Source organism: Larus michahellis, chromosome 1 (assembly GCF_964199755.1).
Source record: "Larus michahellis chromosome 1, bLarMic1.1, whole genome shotgun sequence".
Lineage (NCBI taxonomy): Eukaryota > Metazoa > Chordata > Aves > Charadriiformes > Laridae > Larus > Larus michahellis.
In genome coordinates this window covers 193,077,765-193,098,677 of record NC_133896.1, presented here as the reverse complement: position 1 = coordinate 193,098,677, position 20,913 = coordinate 193,077,765, and the positions used below count along the sequence as shown (strand labels likewise).

The following is a 20,913-nucleotide window of genomic DNA, read 5'->3' as shown; positions in this document are numbered from 1 at the left end:
CATAAGGTAGACACAGACCTTAAGTGGACTTCAAATTACAGAATGGTTACAGAATCTGCCCCATCCCTGGAAGTGTTCAAGGCCAGGCTGGACGGGGCTTTGAGCAGCCTGCTCTAGTGGGAGGTGTCCCTGCCCAAGGCAGGGTGGGTAGAACTAGATGATCCTTAAAGTCCCTTCTAACCTGAACCATTCTATGATTCTATGAGGTGGGAAAGGACCTCCAAATGTCATCTGGTCCAACCCTCCTGCTCAAGCATGGACAACTACAGACAGTTGCACAGGACCACATCCAGATAGCTTTTGAATATCTCCAAGGGCGGAGACTCCACAAACTCTCTGGGCAACCTGTGCCAGCGTGCAGTCACCCTCACAGTGAAAAAGTGTTTCCTGATATTCAGAGGGAACCTCCTGTGTTTCAGTTTGTGCCCATTGCCTCTGAAGACCACTGGAAAGAGCCTGGCACCATCTTCTTTGCATGCTCGCCTCGGGTATTTATACACATTGATGAGATCCCCTCTGAGCCTTCTCTTCTCTAGGTGGGACAGTCCCAGATCTTTCAGCCTTTCCTCATAGGAGACATGCTCCAGTACCTTCATCATCTTAGTGGACCTTTGCTGGACTTTACACAGTAGCTTCATCTCTCTTTTGCACGGGAGAGCCCAGAACCAGACACAGTTGGGAAAAAGTTGCATATTCTTCTCTAACAGTGATTTCCTCAGCAGCATAAAGCAAACTTTTTCCCCCCACACCTTTTTTGGATCATGCACAAACCTTTTTGTGTGTCCAGCCATCCACCTTCTTATCAGCAACCAACCCCCAGCAGAGGGATCGCATCCCTGCTATTCCCAGTACCGCAGATCCTCATACCACCCTCTCAGGCAAAGCGCAGCTGCCACTTTTCATGTGCTAAAAGTCAATTCAGGGGGTGGCCTCAAGTTCAAGAAGATGAGGTGGGGAACTCACTTGGGCTTCACCATGAAGAGCAGCTGTAGACCAGAGTGCTAACACCTGAGCACACTAATGTCACCCTGCAGGATTATCCTCTGTTACGCTGGCTGACTTTGAGCCCTAGGCACTACCCCGTTTCAGCCACCTTTAACCACGTTAGTCTCCCATAGACAGAAGGACCATCAGTGCTATCCTTGCAAGCAGTTGCCCACATACTTTTCCCTTTACTTAAGTATTTTCAGCTTAAAAAGACTGAAGCTTGGGGCTCAGGGTCATCTTCCTTCAGCCACCTGGAACACAAGTGGCTCAAGTCAGCTGCTCGGGCACTGCGTATGTGTCCTGGTTTGAGATAAAACAGAACCCATTTTCTTTTCGGTAATTTTACTTTTCAGTTAAGCCTCTTCTAACTCTCTGGAATTAACGGCATATTTTTCAGACAGCGTCTGCTTCTAGCAGATACGGTCTGATGCTTCTAGTGAATCCCAAGGAATGGCATGCAGAGAGGCTCCTGCTTGTACTTAGTGCTAGAATGGCCAAGGGCAGCTCGCTTTGTTATGCACAAAGTCGGAGGGTCAGAAGCGGAAAAGCGTAGAGGGGTTGCACCTGTGGGGAGGAGCGGACAGGAGACGTGACCCAAACCTGACCAATGGGGAATTCCATCCCATCTGCATCTTGCTCAGTATAAAATGTGAGGGATCGAAGGGCTCAGCCTCTTTCTTCAATGGCTGGTATCCAAGGAGGACTCTGTCTGTTCGCCTGCCTTTGATCCCGATCTCTGCGTTCCTGAATCCAGTTCTGGAATCCAGTTCCCATCTGTCACTGAGTCCAGTCTGGGACTTAGACTGTCATCGTCATCCTGGGAGCTTGATACTGGTTTTGTATATATTGTATATATTTCATTATTTTATTATTAGTATTAGCATCTTTTCTTTTTATTATTTTAATATTTCATTAAAGTAGTTTTGTTTCATTTCTTTTCAACTCGTAAGTCTCTCTCTCTTTCATTTTCTCTCCTCTCCTCTGAGGGGAGATGCTTTTCCTACTCTGAAGGGGAGAGAGGTAAAAAAGACCATCTGTCCTTCGTTTTGGTGGCCAGTCCAGCCCAAACCGCGACAGTATCCGACCAGCGCCTGCCCCACCACCTGCCCAAGCACTACAGATACTGTTCATTTTAAAACCAAGAATGGCAGGTGGATGCTCTGAAGAACACTGCTTCTTCCTCCGAGGAAACACCAGCTACGCGAGAAATGAAAATCAATTTCTCTAAAGTGGAGAGCAGAGGAAGGCCAGCACTGTTTGCACGCCCCTTGGCGCAGCAGGAGGTATCACTGAAAGCCTGCTGCTGTGCTTCAGAAGTCCTGGGGAAAAAGGGACTTCGTTTCATTTGAGTGTGTGTGGGGTGCTGCATGCTTTACATCTGTACCAAAAAAACCACGCCGCCCCCCCTCCCCAGTAATGCAGTTCATAAAAATACCTCAAGATTTGTTGTTCAGCAACTAAAATGGAAATAAAAGGAGCAGGCAACAGGGATCCCTTTTTGTGTGGATCTAGAAGGCAGAAGAAATTGAGACTGTTACCCTAACACAGCAGAAGAGGCAGGCAGGCATTTTAACTTGCCCAACCTCAAACGCTTCTTGTTTCATTTGGGAGGTAAAGGAATTATTGTTTGAATTAGAGATGCCTATTTTCCCTTCGTATCTCTACATTACAGCTCTTACAGTCATGGCAAAGGGACACACCTCCCCTTCTCTGCCAGCTTCGCTTTCAGCTTATACCACTTTCTAAGCCAAGACCACTCTGCCCTGAGACTGCAAGATAAGGGAATGTTCAGGTTAAACTCAGATAACCCTGCAGGTAGTTTAGTCAGAAAGAAGAGCAAGGAAATTTTGCAAAATGGATGCGTATACCCAACATCCATCTGTAAACAACACTGTACCCACAACTGCTTGGAAGAGAAGGGGGGTTGGCCAAGAGTGTACTGCAGAGCAGTCCAAACACACCTCGGTCCCAAATTTAGTCTCCTTTGGAGTCAATTCCTCACCTTTGTTTGAACGTTACGTGCGCAGAAGGACCAGGCATTGACCATGGGGCAGATCCTCAGCTTGATGACTCCACCGGTCCATCACTGTAAACACAATTCACGCTGGAGTCCCGGGCTTGCTGCAACCGCTACGTCTCCTCAGGAACAGTGACTTAAGTTCACTTCGGTGCTCCCATGTTTCTGCCACCATGAGATACACTCAGCAAAACAAGTCAGATCTTCGGCCAAAAGGCCCTGAGCCCAAGGTAACGTGGAACAGCATAGTCCAGCAAAGTTTTGTACATCTTCTTCAGCTGGAATGAAATATTGGCAGGCGACTTGCTCATCTTGCATAGCTCCGTCAGCCAAGAACACTTCAGTCATCAGAAAACATGGACAAGGTGGAATGAAAAGCCTTCCAAGAGGAAACAAGCATCTAGTTTCCAGAAGAGAAAGTGGGAGGACTTCGAAAACAATTAGCATTCAAGCTGGAAAAAGAACCTTTTAATGCTGTGTGAATTATGTTTGAAAATATGCTTTAAAATATGCTGCCTAGAGGGGAACCAACAGCAGGCTGTGTGACCAGGAAAGCCATGGTGGCATCATTTCAGAGAACATGACTGCAAAATGCTTAAGCATAGTTTACAGGATGTTTAAAAAGAGAATTTTCCCCAAAAATATGTAGCAGTCCTGCGGCATGCACATGAAAGTCCCCTCACCCTTTCCTGTGGAAGCTCGCTGGTCCAGAATTAATGCCACGGATTGTGTTAACCTTTTTGTTTCCTCAAAAGTGAATTACTGCTGGGCAAACAAAGGAGAAGCTTTATTTTCTTTAGGTGTTATCACTCAAGCGAAACCACAAAGCTTCTCTAGGTAGCAATGTGCTCTGTAGTGGTAAACATCATTTATAGGATATTATGTTTACTTTAAAGGAGAAAAGTAGAGTCCAAAATGGGGCAAGACTGAGCACCACTTGATGTGCTGTGTCACAGCAGCTACAGACCACGAGGCCTCCTTAAATAGGAGATACAGGAAAGCCCTAGGTCTGGTCTGCAGTTCTGTTCTCTACACCAGTTCCTTCAAAGCACATCAGCAATAGCGTGCTAAAAAGTGAAATGGGTTAAAGGAACAGACAGTTGACTCTTCAGAGAAGATCCCTTTGGAAAAAAGGGCTTTTTTGTCTATTCATCTTGACGACATCCTTCTAAAAAGGTAATTTTGGTCAATCCAGGTTTTTAAATACTTTTTATTTTTAAAAGAAACCGTAAAATATGACAACAGGACAATGCGCATCACTCAGCAGTTATCAGTTTCTGGTCTAGAGAGGAAATTAATAAAAACCATCAGCATTTGAAAAAATAAATATGACTAACCATATGGAAAACGGGAAAATCAAATTCATCTTCAACAACACAGACAGGTATAAATGCTGAAATGTTGCTGCGCAAGGTAGAGGTAGAGGTAAACCAGACTTTTCAGACCTAGACCAGTTTTAGATCTGTGCCTGCGGGCCCCCCCATCCCCCCCCCCACCTCCCCCCCCGCTACCCCCGCAAATACTCCCAAAAGTTCCTGTTGCCAATAATTTAATTTGAATCAGCCTGTCAGCCTCATCAAACTCAAGCGGGTCTGTGTGCTCCTTGTAATGCTCTGAGCCGGAAAACTATTTCAGTTTTTGTAGAAATTAGTTGCTAAGCAACCTGCCCCCCTGGTTTTGCGATTTGTGCAGCAAGGAAAGAGGCAGAAAGCTGGATTTTAGCTACTACAAACCAATAAAATGCTCTCCAGATGATGTCCGCTAGGACAAGAAGATGGTAGAGCCCTTTTAGGAATTACAGTAGTCCCTCAGCTCCTCAGTGGTCCAGCTGGAGAACACACGACGCTGCGCCTGGAGTTCCTCCACTGAAGACAGCGCGGTCAGCAGAAACGTCCCAAATCAATAGGTACTCGCTGCGGGGAGAGCCGATTGCCTCATAGAGTATGTTGATACCGAAAACTCACACGGTAGGACACAACCCGAGAACCCTCTGTACAAAGCAGCAAGTATCTTGACACAGTGAAATATAAAAACTAAAAATTGCACCACACACGGATTTTCCGAACAAACTCAAAACAACCGAAGTCAGATCGTACAAACCATTAGTTAAAAAAATACCTTCTTGTATATTTTGAGCATAAGTGGAAAGAGTCTTCGTGCAAATGTTCAGCCTTGATCAAGCAGAGGACGTAAAATCGTTGTAAACGCATTAGTTCCTTTCTCATCTGCTGTATGCGCCCAGCGTTATCTTCTGCAGTATGATTAGGGTTAGGAAATCTGGTTCGTCTGTAAATATCACCTTTCAAGTTCCACTGATGTACCATCAAGAAACTACCGGTGTCATATCCCACAGCTGTTAATACAATAAAATATAATAACATAGTCAGCAATGGTAAAAGATAATAAAATATAGTACATAATGTCATCTCTAAATAATTTGCGCCTTGTTTTTTGCTTAAGAGAGGCTACCTAGTTAGAGGTGGATGCAGCAAGCCTGCAGAAGTTTGATTTCATTTTCCAGCACTTATGTCAGCCTGGTGGAGGTTGACCAAGTGACATTCTCTATGTCACTATGCTTTACCCTTGTGAGCCAGATTCATAGCTGGCCTTAAGAGAAACCAAATAACGCACGTTATATCGCTAACTTGAATGATTAGCATAGTCATAACACATTGTAAGGTGTTTTTTTTTTTAATTATTCAAGCTTTGTTATAAACTTACTCATTGTTTTAGCTATTTCTTTACCCACCCACACAAACTGTGATTTGGCGTGTTGAAATACAGTTTGTCTACCCAGAGGAAAAGCTACAGTGAGCACTTGTCCCAGTCCCTTCGGGCAATAACTTCATAGACGAAGACCTCCTTGGTCTTTATTGGGCACAAGTCCATCAGTGAGAGGCCTCTGGGTGGAAGAAAGCAGGTAGGACATACCTGCAACTATATGGGAGAGGAAGGGGAAATGACACACAGGAGTTAGAGCAACCTCCTCGCTCCTACCTTGATAACCTTGTCTGTCCCCGAGGTCAACAGCCATCCCCTGGTGGCATCAAAGTGTACGTGAACAATGTTGTGCTTACTGTCGTGGAAAGTAGCCGTGGGTGCCCGCCTGAAGAAAGAAATCCGAAAATCAGCAAAGACTGTGACTGCAGGATTTTCCCCCAAAATAGTCTCTATCGAGGAAACAAGTATTTGAATGCTGCTGTAATGAAAGGAGCAGGGGTGGAGGGTTCTCCTTTCCTCGCGGTTTGCTGGCATTGCAGAGTGCCAGCAAAGGGTGCCTTGCTGAAAGATCCCAGGGACGACCCCACTGGGCTGCTCCCTCTGGGAGCCCCGCGTCCGCCCAGGCCCTCCCAGATGCAGGAGTTTTGTCCCACTCCAGTGCAAGCTGGTGCAGTGTCCACACTTACTCTTCATCCGTTATGGACTCATGACAGCTGTCGCAGACCCTGACTTCGAACTCGAACCCCATCAGCGGGATGGAGGAGCGCTTGGAGCTGCATTTGCCGCACACAGCTTTCCCACACTTCCGGCAGTGATGCTGTAGGAAACAACACAGGGAAAGACATCTTCAGCCACAAACCCAGATCACTGCTTGGGTGTCACTGCCTTTACCATCTCACTCCAGCAAGACCCAGCCAAGGCTGCAGCCAACAGGAAAGTGACTCTTCCAGGGATGATGAAGGAAAACAGGCAAGCTCTTCAGAATAAACGGGGGGAGGGGAACAAACAAAATCTTACTTCCCCCCCACCTCCTCCACTACCTGAGGCAAGCAGCAGCTAATCACTAGCTAATCACTGACACTCTGGGAAAGTGGCAGATAAAACACTACCCAGGCTAGGTGCTATCTACCTTTCTCCTAAGCTCCAGGTTGACACCATACACCACCCAGTAAATCATCACTGCCTCCAGCACTTGGCATCTGTGGATGTAGCTGTGGGTCAGGGCTTCTTCACTGAGTGCAACCAGCGTTACAGGGGGGTTTCAGCAGGGTTGAAGGTGGAAGAAGGAAATCCAGCTGTCATCTTTTCGTTAGCAGAGCTAGAGATGGCAGGACAAGACAAGGAGGTCCCTAGGCACCTGAGAGATGTGTCCCGGCCAGCCAGGCATTGGCCACAAGGCTGGGAGCTGTAATTACCCCTGTCCCTGGGAGTCTCACTTTGGGGGCGGTAGGGGATGACAGCACCAGTCAGCAGCATATGACACATTGAATCATCTCCAGGACAAGGTAGGACAGGGCTATATTAGCAAAGTGTCATTCTGGAGTCCCATCCCAGCCTCTAAGTAGAAAGATCTGCCATCTAATCATCTTGGTCAACTCCTTTTTCAGCATCAAAAGCACTAGCGTTTCTGCATTTTGATGCTACCTGCCTCATGGTTTCTCATGCTCTGGCTGTGTGGGACCACAAGGCTGCCTCACCAGCCACAGAAGAGCCAGGCTCTGCGGCGATGAGCATTACATATGGAGAAGGTGCAGATCAGCTCTGCCTCAAACCCCTGATTTCTCCAAGCTCCATGAGAACATCCCTCTCAGCATTTTTATGGCCCTCTCCCAAGCGTCTGCGATCCCCAGCCCTCTCCTGCTGGGCAGGAAAACACAGCGGTATGTTCCAAGCAGACCTATAAGCATTTTCCAGCACAGCCTGAGCAGTTACAGATGTTTACTCAAGCCCATTGAAAACAACTTTGGCTCCAGCACAATCTCCAAAAATCAGTGCAAATTTCTTTCTACAACACATTCAACTAACAATAAGCAAAATCCCACATGGCTAAAGCCAAGGAAGGCCCAAAACCAATTTACTCAGGCCAAGGCCTATTACATGCATTTGCTATTGGGACTGTCTGGGGAAAAAAAAAAAAAAAAAAGAAAAAAAAAGAAAAAAAAGACAGAAAAAAAAGGGGAAAAAAAAAAGAAAGAAGAAAAAAAACCAGAAGAAAACTGAAGTGTGCTCTGACCACAAAATCAAGCCTCTCCAGAGGGGAGCTCACTGTCCCACTATCGAGCACTCAGTGGAAGAACAAAGTGCAAATTCGCAAGGCTTTAGGCGAAAAAAGGTTACCATGAGCTATTATGAGAGAAAAGCTTAATCGCACCATGTTAACACACCAAAGGACCCATACAAACCTGCCTGAGGCCTATTTTCTTGCTGTCCCACATTTGCTTGAAGTTCCAGAAGAAAGGTTGGTCACATTTTTGACAGGAATCACTATCCAGCCACTCGGGGGTCTGCAACACACACACACACACATAGACACAAGATGGGAATGAGCAACAAACAGAAAGGCTTCCAATGGAGCTCAGAGACAGGACAAGAAAGATGTATTGGGGTGTGGTAATGTGATCAGCTAAACTTAATTAAAAATCCCCATTACCACAAGATGCCATTTTGACTGTTCTGTGGTATGTCTTTTTTGGCTCATCTCTGAGCCTTGAAGAACATGGGAGGAACACTTCTCACCCAAATCATGAAGGAGAGTTCGATTATAAGACCACAAAAATAACCCAGGAACAAACAAGCCTCCCCCACCTCTCCAAGTTTGGAATTAAGCATATAAAAATATTCTGTCCTGTCTGGACAGCATTTACCATCTGCTGTTGCCTCTGGTGGAAACTGTGGGCAATTAGTATTTCCAATAGCCAAGCTACTCATCTGGAAGAAAGGGAGAGGTATCCGAAATGCTCTGGTTTTCTAATTATTATTTCTTTTAATACTGTAAGAGGCATTCCTGCTCTCAGAGGTGCCTGTGCTACAAATCACGCATCGGGGTGAGCTAGATGAGATTCACTTGAACAAGCCCAAAACCCACACTGGCTCTTTTCCCTGCTTTTACGCTAAGACGATGGGAAGAAGGTCTTCCATTTCCTAACAAGGCGCGTAGCTTTGCACCCACTCTGTGGATGAAGCAGGTAAGAAGATTTAAAGAAAAGAAAGAAAATACTAACAGCACTTCTCTCTCCTGCAGCTAGGTTTTACTGTGCAGAGTAGCATGGACCAGACGCCCTGGTGTAGGGCAGCAAGTCTTGTCAGATCCTGAAAAAGCTCAGGGAACACCTGAAGCAGCAAGAGGGCATGCGGAGGGGGCAGTCAGTCTCCTCCCCTACATTTGGATCCCATGACACTTGTCCTGCATTGAGCTGCTGGGGGACATGCAGTGCATCTCCCCACAACGTTTAGGAAACCCTCCCTGGGATGTGGGACTTGGGAAGAGTCTTGGTTCTTGACCCCTCTCCAGCTGCCTGTCAGTCTGTCTGACCTAGCAAGAGCGACACTCCTTCCCAGCAGATGACTTCTGCTCTTTTCTCAGCCCCACCAGGACAAGAGCTCAGCCTAAAGCTGGCAAGCGGGTCCATCCTGTCCCCGCAGTGGGGCAGCCCCAGCCAGATGGGACCAGCCCTGCCTCAGCACCCCTGTAATGTGCTCCCACCAGCCCCACCAACTCCATGAGATTAAATAAGCAATAAATAACATTTAATACTTTATAAGAAAGTGCCATTAGCAAACTGCAGTTGGTTTAACAGAGCCACCGGCTTCTCACATACTGGAGTTTAAAATGGCAAGAAACACAGCTGAGATTAAGAATCAAAAATAATACAAAAGCCAGGCAAAGATAGGGTAAGGCTGATGGAGACCCCTGCCTCCCAGGATAGTTTTGACCCCCAGCAATAAAGCAACCGCCTGCTTCAGCTTCTTCTGCCAGTTACTTTGAAGAGCAACTGGGACAAATCCCTGTCTTTTCTACCCACAACCATCTTTTCATTTAATGCCTATGGATTTACATCTGCATGTATATAAGTTTTCATCTCTTAAGCATCTGAACACTATACACGAAGACATTTTGCTTGTGACAAGTAACCGCTTTGTAGTCAAATAGAAACACAGCTTCTAGCACCTTTCAGATGCCCTCCTCTTCCCAGCTTTTTAAAACTAGAGATTAAAATAAGGAATCAAGGGCTAAAATGGCTTAATTCACTCTAGTGCCATCTCAGAGACGTGGGAAAATCTGACTGCATCAAAGTGAGTACTAAGCACACATCACGTAGAGAAGACCCTTGAGTAAGGGCAAAAATCCCACAGCCAAAATCCAAAAGAAAACGCTCTAGAACCCGGAACCAAGGTTTGAGATTAACACCTCAAAGGTTCATGTTTTAGAGGTGGTTTAGCACCACAAACACCCTCTATTGCACTACTGGTAACAGGAACAAGCCCACATAGCCAGAGTCAGAGAGAGCAGCGTGCTCGTTAGCACCTGCTGCTAAGCCCTCATTTAGCTAATTATATTTCTCCTCCACTTTTCAAACCAGCCTTCTTACAGACCAGCCTTCTTACAGCATTGCTGCCTGTTTTGCAACAAGCCAGTCTTAACCCTTACTGTAGCCTTTTGAAGGCAGCAAATAAATAAAGGTTTTCATTTCTGGATCTTCCAGTTGCAGCAAAAAGGAAACATCTGTTGGGAAGGAGGAAGCCACTCCGCTTTCGTTTCACTTTTGGAGCTGATGACATAATTGGCCATTAGATTAGCAATTAAAGAGAGCCAACTGGAATGCTAATTCACATTAAAAAAAGGGAGCTCAGTTCCTGCCTAGGCCTGTTTCAGTCGGTTTTTTCTAATCCAATGTTCCACTTAGCTTTCCTCCTTCCTCCAGGGAGACATTCACAACCAGGGGAGGCCAAAACCCTTGAGAACCAGCAAAGCTGGCAAAAGCCCATGCTGCCAAAAACTTTGTTCAGACCTACCCACTGCGGGGACTCGGGGTGCCTTCCTACCCCCTGCAGGAGCAGGGCAGAGGTTTGCCATGACTCACATAAACCAGGATTTGCCGTGCTGCCGAACAGGGCTGACGTCTGACTCACTCAGCATGGCGCTCGCTCCCCCTCTCTGAGTCAAGTCTCCGAAATTGCTGAGCGGAGGCTGCTCCCACAGCGCCAAAGACCCGGGGTGCGTTTTTGCACCCTCTTACATTTGTTGGCCGCGCAGCACAAAAGCAATTAGGAGCGCGTGGGTGAAATCTTACTGTCTGGATCGGCAAAGTCATCGTTTACTCCACTTCTACGTGGTTACACCAGAGGGAAGCAAGACTGAGTAGCGGGTGAGATTAAAGCCCTAGTTAAATGTCTTTTTAGCAAGAACAAGGAAAAAAATGGGGCTGCAGGTTTCCAGAGATGACAAAGAGCTTTCTTGTTTGGTTTCCTTAAAACTGCCTAACAATTATCAATCCATCCATTTACCTCAGAACTGATAATATTTCTCATGTTGTCATGAAAAACAGGGCAGAACATCTCACAGTACTCTCCTTAGAGGATGTCTTTCAGAGCAGTAATGTAAAGGGTAAGAGCCATTTAGCAGCCTACTTAATAAGCATTTTCTGCCAGACAATTTCCCTGGTACCATATTATCAAAGGCACAGCATAATTGCTGTATAACAACTGGAGCACGTCCAAAAACATTTTTAAAGCCCGGAATGATCTTGTTCAGGTTGAAAGTTTCACGTTTTAGAAAGGCCCCTTCTTCCCAAAACTGTTTCAGACCAAATTGACAAGAATTGAGTATCTACCTCCTGCCTCTCAACATCCATGTTCCAGACGACGATTCCCCCATCTGCACCACAGGAGATGAGCTGCCGAGTGTGGTGAGCGTAGGAGAGAGACTGAACTTTATCGCTGAAAAAGAAACGAGACAGTTACTAATCAACCATCTATGGCTAGCACACAAGTAAGCACAGAATATACAATTAAGCAGTATAAACTACTTGTTTGCCCATATGTTTCCCTCCGCCTCTCAGTGTACATGGCATCCATCAGACACAAATCAGTCTTTGCTGTCCATCTGGAACCAGAACCAGTGTTGCTCATCTGGGCAGCATCCACAAAGGCAAAGATCTGTTCTGATAACTGCTTTTGCTGCTCCTGAGACGGGAGGTCCCAGCTGCACCGGGAAGCTCAGACAGAGCTGCAGCTCCAGACCTCTCAGAAGGCACATCTGGATCCATAAACACAGCCCCAGTAAGGTACCTTCTTGTCAGAAAGTCAGTAACAACTTTGTTTTTGTAAATCTCTGCAACAACTAGCAATGAAGCACTGAGGAACTACTGAAGATTTTCTTTCAGCGCTAACAAGCACAGAGAGTTTCAAAAATTATATAGGAATCACTAAATTGTTCCTAAGCCTTCCCAAGGTAAGGTGGAAGATTTAGGTGCTTTTGCTTCTTCTTTTAAGGAAAAAGCAACATGAGAGAAATAATGCAATTTAAACCCCCAAAGCTGTGCTCATTCCTTCATAAAAGAAAAAAAAAAAAAAAACAGGCCTCATCTCAAGCTATTTACAACCTGGGAAACAAAGCCCGTATAACAGTGTTATGGAAAAGACAAGATCAAGAAGTACCAGTAACCGAGCACACAATGACTGGAACTATCCCATACCATTTGGTTTTCTTTGCTGCCACCACTGTTCTCATGTACCCAAAGGACTTTCATGCTAATGCATTTACTTGTGCATGTGGCTGCTTCTCCAGAGTGGAATGCATTTCTGGGACAGTCTGGTACAACACAGCCTCCCTTCACAGTGCCCACCTGCCAACGCCAGTGGCACCATCAGGTGAAATGTTTCTTAGTCCCTGTTGTCCTTAGGACCAGCTCTCTATGCTGTACAGTGCCAGCCAACCGCCATGCTACAGATCTAGTTGAAGATGACTCTGCTCATTATAGCGGGGTTGGACTAGATGACCTTTAAAGGTCCCTTCCAACCGAACTATTCTATGATTAAGATCTGGAGGCTAACTTCGTATCAGGAGAACTAATTTCCACGGCAATAAATCTAGCAGCAGTCCATTAGCAAGCACCACTGGTAGGGTACGAGGGTGATCTGGGAATTTCAACAAAAGCTCTGCAGTGCTCTGAAATCCCAGCGGCATCCAAATCACTCAGCAGAGTGCAGCATCACTCAAAACAAATGTATGAATATGTAAGAAACTGTTAGACCAAAACCACCATGAGATTTTGCCACTCCAGACCTGAGCCTGGCATGCAAATCCCACGTATACGCACTCCCAGTACACTGAAACAAACTTACTGCATTGCCAGTGTTAACAGGAGGTCATTGCACTTAGAGCCGTTCTGACCTCTGCTCAACGCCCAGCACAAGCTTACTCTTCTTCAAAGACATCTACAATGCCATGCAAATGCGAGATTTGTAGGTGCAAAGATGAAGCCTCTTTGCATTGAGGAGACAGTGAAGGCCCCTATACGTAAAGCACTACTTAGAATTCAGGTTGCAGGTAAAGTGTCATGGAAAAAGTTAACGTGAAGATAAAAGGGACTAATTGTCCAAGCCTGATGCTCCCTCTAGGGGAAGGAAAGACCTTGACACCCAAAAAGCAAGAATTTCCTTGCAGCTGTTCTTTGAGGATCCTCCTCTTTCCAACAAAGGTGCAGGCTCTGGCACAACACATTCAGGACTGTAAATATTGTGCTTTCCTTCACCACCCTTTGCAGACTCTCAAACCAGCCTGTGGGCCCAACACTGAAAAACTCACTATATGCAACTTATTCCAGTTGCATATGGACCACAGTGAGTCACACATATAAGCTTGAGGCGTGTGAAGACTGTAACCTTTGGGCTGTGTGTTTCCAGATGTGGCTTCTGCCTTTAGCTTTGCTCCCATAAAAGCAGGAGGAAGGGCTTTGAACGTACTTATGTCCTTGGAGCTCAATGGCTGTTCCTTTTCTTCCTCCAATGTCCCACATTATAATGGAATGATCAGAACTTCCCGAGAATAAAACTCGCTGTATAGGGTCCCAACAGAGAGCAGTGACACCACCTGAAATAGAAGGTGCACACAACCGTCATTTCATTACAGAAAGTGGAAGACAGGAATGTAGCTAAATAAATAAATAAATACATACATACCCACACAACAAAAAATACAGACAGTGATTAAAATGCAGGTCTCTCTAGCAAAGGCCATGCAGTCACTGTGCTTGTCAGTTGAAAACTAACAGCCTAGAAAACCGACTGAAGCCCCGTCCTGCTTTTCTGTGGGCAGAGGGCTCCACTGCCACTCGCATGGATGAATTCACTAAGCAGTAAAGCATGGCACAAGGACAGTCACAGTGTGATTACACAGCTTTTCATCTCCATCATTCCAGGATATAGATTTTATTTAAGAAGAGAAGCAAGTGTGGAATATTATGAGCATCTTCACAGTAATCCTAGCACAAGGACTGAACTACCTTGTGCTACCTTGTGATTGAGCTATTAGCATTCAATCAGAGAGGAGGGATATGGAGAGAAAATGCTGAGGAACAACCTCTGTTTCTTCTGTTAGATGACAGGATCACATCCTAGAGTTGCTGTTTTTAAAGTGTGATGGGGCACAAGTCCCAGCAGTGAAACTGCAGTTAATGCCTCCAAAATGTGCCTATTCCACTTGGGCAAAAGCATCTACCAATACTGGTCTTTCCTTGAGGAACATCCTCCCGCCCAGAGTTACCACAACTTGTTCTACTCTCACTCTGCTTTAATTAGCAGCTACTGATTGTGGTGTTTTCTGCCATAGAAGTTTTCTGATCAGAAGTCTGATCACTCTCGGTTTTACCAATAAAGAATAAATTTCCCTGAGCTGTGGAGAAAGTTTAAGGTCTATCTCCCTTCCATGCTATGCATTGAGACAAGCCAACCTAGTGTTTCACAGGAGAGTCAAACCACCGTGATGCTGAGCACAGATGAAGAATCAAATTGGCTCTCCTCCTGAGGCCTTACCTGTGTGTCCCTTAAATGTCGTAACCAGGCTGCAGGACTCTTGCTCTAGTTTGAGTATGGTCACTTGCCCAGAATGATCACCAACAAACACGTGCCGGGTTTCCACATCAAATCTGATGGATAAATGCTGAGGAAAATACATTGCTTATACAAGCTTTGCATTCCTTTCATGACTTGTTAATTCTTTTCATGCGAGTATACTGCAACCTTGCAAATAGCACTTCAGTCTCAAGGAGGTATTCAGAGTGTGCTTTTAGGCATCAAGCTCATACCTGTTCATATTAATAGTGCAGCCTCCCTGAGTAAACCAAAAAGTGGGAAAAAATGAGGATGCAATTTGTATTTTTATTATGAAACACCTTTGAAGTAGCCTTTTGCCATGAACAGGGGAGTCATCTCCCCAGGCCCTCTAACTTAGGTGCTAGAGTTGGATTGTGTTCACTCTCTTTCCCTTCCAAAAACTGTATAAAATAACTATTACTAGTTTTTTGCTCCTTCATTATGGTTAAATATGCAGGTACATTGAAAGGGTATTGTTTTATGTTGTATTTAGGAAGTGTCAGCCACATCAGGTGCATCACACATCATATTCTAAACTGAATAAAATCTGGACCCATTCAACCACCTACTGGAACCATCTATCTGGACAGATTCTGACCTCTTCATCCAATTTAATTCCACATTCAGAGTCCACACTGGATATTTAAGGAGCAACTACTGAGCACTGATTTTATGGACACAGGACATTTGGGAAAAAACCCTATATTCCTGTTTTTTGCAATATTTACCACAATTCTCCCTTCTCCCACCCTCCAACAGCATGCTCGTAGAACCATAGAACAGTTTGAGTTGGAAGGGCTGCAAGGAGCAGGGACATCTTCAACTAGATCTGGTTGCTCAGAACCCCATCCAACCCAACCTTGAATGTTACCAGGGATGGGGCATTTACCACCTCCTTGGGCAACCCATGCCAGTGTTTCATCACCCTCATTGTTAAAAAATTATTCCTTATATCTAGTCTAAGTCGTCCCTCTTTTAGTTTGAAACCATTACCCCTTGTCTTATCGCAACAGGCCCTGCTAAAAAGTTTGTCCCCATCTCTCTTATCAGCCCCCTTTAAGTACTGAAAGGTCACAATAAGGTCTCCCTGCAGCCTTCTCTTCTCCAGGCTAAACAACCCCAACTCTCTCAGCCCATCCTCACAGGAGGGGTGTTCCAGCCCTCTGATCATTTTTGTGGCCCTCCTCTGGACCTGCTCCAAAAGGTCCATGTCTTTCCTGTGCTGTGGGCTCCAGAGATGGATGTGGTACTCCAGGTGGGGTCTCACCAGAGCAGAGTAGAGGGGCAGGATCACCTCCCTTGACCTGCTGGCCACCCTGCTTTTGATGCAGCCCAGGATACAGTTGGTTTTTTGGGCTGCGAGCACACATTGTTGGCTCATGTTCAGCTCTTCACCCACCAACGCCCCCAAGTCCTTCTTGACAGCAGCAGGGCTGCTCTCAATCCCTTCATCCCCCAGCCTGTATTGGTAATGAGGGTTGCCCCGATCCAGGTGCAGGACCTTGCACTTGGCCTTGTTGAACCCCATGAGGTTCACGCAGGCCCTCTTCTCGAGCTTGTCCAGGTCTGTCTGGATGGCATTCCATGCCTCAGGTGTGTCAGCCGTATCACTCAGCTTGGTGTTGTCTGCAAACTTGCTGAGAGTGCACTCGATCCCACTGTCTATGTCACTGATGAATATATTGAACAGTACTGGTCCCAATATGGACCCTTGAAGAACACCACTTGCCAGCAATCTCAATGTGGACATTGAGCTGTTGACCACTACCCTCTGGATGTGACCATACAACCAATTGCTCATGCACTAAACAGTCCATCCATCAAATCCATATGTTTCCAATTTAGAGAGAAGGACGTTGTTGGGGACCGTGTCAAAGGCCTTACAGAAGTCCAAATAGACGACATCCATAGCTCTTCCCTTGTCCACTGAGGTAGTCACTCCACCATAGAAGGCAACTAGGCCATCATGATCTGATGACCCAAATTAAAGCATCCTCCAAAATTTTGAATCACTCAAAACGGTCGATTCTCTAGAGAGGTTTAGGAAATACAGGATAAATTCCTGCATCACGCTTTCAAAAGTATTTATCATTCAGTTAAAAATTAAGTTAAATTTGTATGCCATTTAGATTGGCTCAATGACCAGATGATATAAAGCAAGTCCGTGTCCAGAAAGTAATTTAGAGTCAGTCTCACTTCCCATGAACTAGCAAAACACACATCATCTATACCACATACGCCATGGGGCACTAAAAAGTCTGTTTATGCTAACCCTTGGTTTCAGCCTAAGAGCTCATACTTTTCCACTTCCCTTTTCATTTGCAATAAAGATGAATTAATATTTCTTTTATTGTCAGGCAGCCGGGGGAGCTCTAGGTGAATAAGCCACTTGAGTGCCGTTTCTGGAGCCATTTACTCCTTAGTTAACCCAAATTCCCAATACATACTGGGCTATTCCAGAGTGAAGGACAAGTACTCATTATTTTATACTAATGTAATTTAATTTTTACCATGCATACACACAGGCAGCTGACCTGATCACCGACCTACTTTGCTAGTGTTAATTCTCGGAAGAAAGCATGCACTGCATGTTTAAATGAAGGTCCTGTCCATATTTATTACAAAAGCAGACCACAATAGGTTGCAGATCGCCCATTATTTTGCTCGAAAATGCTTAGACCTAAATACGCCACCATGCATTAAGGAGACAAAGCAAGAAGAACAGACAGTTTTTAAAATTGGTTTTAAGTAACCATTTCTCTCACAAAGCGCTGAACCTATACAGGGCACAAAATTTGGAGGACAATCAGAAAAATCAACCAAAGAGGCTGTTTAAGTGCCAAAGAGCAGAAATAAAGCCAAGAGCTCAGCAAAGGATACTGCAGGCCACAGGCGCCTGCGCTGGTGCGGTACCCTCCCAGCCGCTGGCCGCTCTCTGAACAGTGCCACGTGAAGTTTTTGTCTTGTCCGGTGCTTAACACCCACTCCATCTCCAGGACAAACAGAATCATCATGACCCTGCTTTGATGAGCTGAAAATTAAGCAGACAGATGTATAACTGCATTGTGGAGAAGAACATGGGGGCAGAACACCACTGCAAATACCAACTGCACCCAATTCCTCCGCTCCCTACTCACCCATCCACCCTTCCCTACAGAAGCTGGTGTTTAATAAACCTGTTGACACGAGCTACCATGCAAGCTTGTAAGGTCCCTGCTCTGCGTGTTCAGCGTTTGCATGAGAACGAGCAGAAGCAAGACTTAATTCCTTCCGTGCCTATTGCAGCCATTTATCTTGTACAGTAGCACAAGTCTTCCTTCCATCATTGTATCATTGCCAACAAAGCTGCCATTGTGGAAGGCACTTTGGCCTCTAATTAAACCTCTTTTGAACTGGTTTTATGACAGCGGTGCAGATGCTGCTGCTGCTGTGAGGTCTGGTGGGTCTGGGCTGCAGATTGTGGTACCTCAGCAGAATGGTGAGTTACAGCACAGGCACGACCCTGCACCAAAAGGAAGTTTTATCATTGCATGTAAACTAGCTAAAAAGGAAGTTAGGATGAAATAAAATAACCTCCCAAAAAAAGATCACAGCTGGGCAAGATGAATAAAACAGCTGAAGAAATAAATTTCTACTGCTACCTAAATAAAGTCATCAAAAGCTTTTCATTAAAGTAAGAGAACCCAGGCTTGTACAGACCTTTTTTTGTATGAATGACCAGTGGGCTTGTTCATGAAGTGCTGATTGAGCCGGCTATTTAATAAAACAAGTGGCTGGAAAGACATGCAAAATTATTCCCAGCTGTAACTTAGTGGTGAATGCCATACTTCTCAACCTACAGCCCTACTGGTTTATTACTGTTCTGAGACCCAGCAACATGTGTCGCACAAAGCAGGCTGCTTGTATTTGTTTGTGTAAAAGCTGACATGCTGGAAAGATGAAATATCTTTGAAAGCTTAAAAACAAGCCCGAAACCTCTGTTTGAAACGCAGAGAAATTCCTCAGAGCAGTATGGGAAGATTGCTGCCTGCCCTATACAAATACACATACGCATAGATGAGAGCTGTGTTCAAACCGTACGAGGGGGAACCAGCTGTAGCAAAGAAGAGGCGGCTTGCACAAGCTAACATCTGCCCCTGATCCACACTGCTTTTTAGACCCAGATTCCCCAAGGAGAAAAGGCAATAGATGCACTGGTGCAAGTTGCCACAACTGTGATTGGCAGCTGGACTAGTTTACAGCATCAGACTTGAACTGTGCCCAGATGCTTTCACCCCTGCCCATAGAAGCACTCAGATTTTGGCTCTCATTTCCATACACTTTTAAACTCTGTGTTTGCAATCAGGATAGAGGGACGGGGACCACCCAGGAGTCACTTGAGCTCTTTTAAACAGATCCTCTCTTCTCTCCACCCTCCAGATTTCTTCTCTGGGAGGAAATTCAGTGACCCCATGGGTGACTAATGCTTGTCTTTACCTATCTGTTGGTCTCCCTGGGAGCATCTGCACTAGCTGGTGGAGCGGTGCACTGCAGAAAGAGCCATGATGGCATGGGATGCGTGCTGCTACAAGCACCTGATGGGTTTATACACATGTCCCAGGGGCTGGTGTGCACCAGCAGTGCTGTAGACAGACCCATCCACTTCCACAGGACCTCCAAAGCTAGTTGAGATCAGGTTGTACAAGGCCTGTCCAGGGATATTGTCTCAGCATGTGGCAATGGCTACTGTTAGCGTCAGCTTCCCATGGTTTGACTGGCCATGGGGATAGCTGGTACCACCCAACTCTCCTAAATCTCCTCTGAAAACTTCTAAAATTCAGGGCTTATACCTTTTGTTAGAAGTACTGCCCGTGGATGGTGAAGCAGCTCTCTCTGGCAACTAAGGAGTGGACACAAAAGAAACATGTACGTGCCAAGAGGTGGAAGGGGTGTACGTGATAGCTTTTGCTATCTTTTCAATTCAGGATTCTGTTGCCCACCTGCAAGTGCTGCATGTATTAGCCGGTACCACTACACACACGCTGATGGCAAAAACATCCGAACTAAGTGAAAGAGCACAGTGGAGGTCACCTAATTAAGTGAGGAAAGGGAGGGCAAATGCATGTAGAAAGTCACTTGTCATTTAGAGGGAATTTGACCCATGTAAGGCTTAAAGAAGCAAGCTGTCAGGAGGTTGGAAGTTGACAGCAGAGCAAGGAAGAGGTCCGGGCCCTAGGATTAACACAGGTTCAGGAAGCAGCAGCCAGGAGAAGGGAGCAGGTCCATCTGCAGCAGGAGGGTGGGAGGGAGCAGGGGGGCTGCACTCCTGCTATGAGAAAGCAGCACTGAGCACTGCACTAAGAGCAGGTTGGAGAAAGGATGGAAGGGCTATGCCTAGAGTGAAGCAGCTGCAGCCAGGAGATGCACACTGAGATGTCAGCAGCTAGAGGGCAGGGGAAAGGAGGGTCTGTGCTGTGTGTAAAGGCAAAGGCCTGAGAAGCACAGCCATGCACAGTGCAGGGCAAAGAGGTTGTGCTGGGTGAAAGGGAGAATCACAGAAGCATAGAATTGTCTAGGTTGGAAGGGACCTTTCAGATCATCTAGTCCAACCACCAACCTAACACCGACAAAAACCATCACTAAACCGTATCACTAAGCACTATGTCTACCCGTCTTTTAAATACCTCCAGGGATGAGTTACAACAGTGAAAAGCAGCAGCAAACACCAAAAGAGAGGTAGAGGTTAGTAGTAAGAAATAAAAGCTTAAAATGTGCAAGAAAAGCACAAGAGAAGACGCTAGGCTTAGGGGAAAGCAGAATTAATGGCATGGTGTGAACTGGCCTGAAAGCGAGGAGGCAGGGGAACACCCCTGAAATGGGCAGGCTGCAGAAAGCATGGGGCAGAAGCATGCCTACAAATCCTGCTTGGCAGAAGAAGTGCGTGTTACATCCCCAATTTCTGCATTTCAATCCCCTTTTGAGAAAAGGAAGATTTCGCAAGTCCATCCACAGTGTCGCAGCAAAACCTCTGCAGAGCATGGCATGCCACCTCCGCTGCCAACGTTCAGTTGCCATATGACACTGGACCTGGCCGCAGAGCCCTGCCAAGACCAAAG

General features: G+C 45.9%; 1 protein-coding gene across 2 annotated transcripts in view; it reads right to left on the bottom strand.

Moving 5' to 3' along the window:
* Positions 1–4,196: 4,196 nt before the first annotated feature.
* WDFY2 (WD repeat and FYVE domain containing 2) overlaps positions 4,197–20,913 on the bottom strand; it is a 67,155-nt gene continuing 50,438 nt past the window's right edge. The window contains exons 5-12 of one of the 2 annotated variants that reach the window (XM_074566408.1): positions 17,699–17,849; positions 14,759–14,871; positions 13,691–13,817; positions 11,557–11,662; positions 8,128–8,229; positions 6,412–6,542; positions 6,002–6,110; positions 4,197–5,357 (exon numbers count right to left, since the gene is read on the bottom strand). In XM_074566408.1, the coding sequence (XP_074422509.1) occupies positions 5,328–5,357; positions 6,002–6,110; positions 6,412–6,542; positions 8,128–8,229; positions 11,557–11,662; positions 13,691–13,817; positions 14,759–14,871; positions 17,699–17,849 (869 nt within the window). In that variant the 3' untranslated portion in view covers positions 4,197–5,327. The remainder of the gene's footprint in view (positions 5,358–6,001; positions 6,111–6,411; positions 6,543–8,127; positions 8,230–11,556; positions 11,663–13,690; positions 13,818–14,758; positions 14,872–17,698; positions 17,850–20,913) is intronic. The other variant, XM_074566418.1, reaches the window with a different exon arrangement.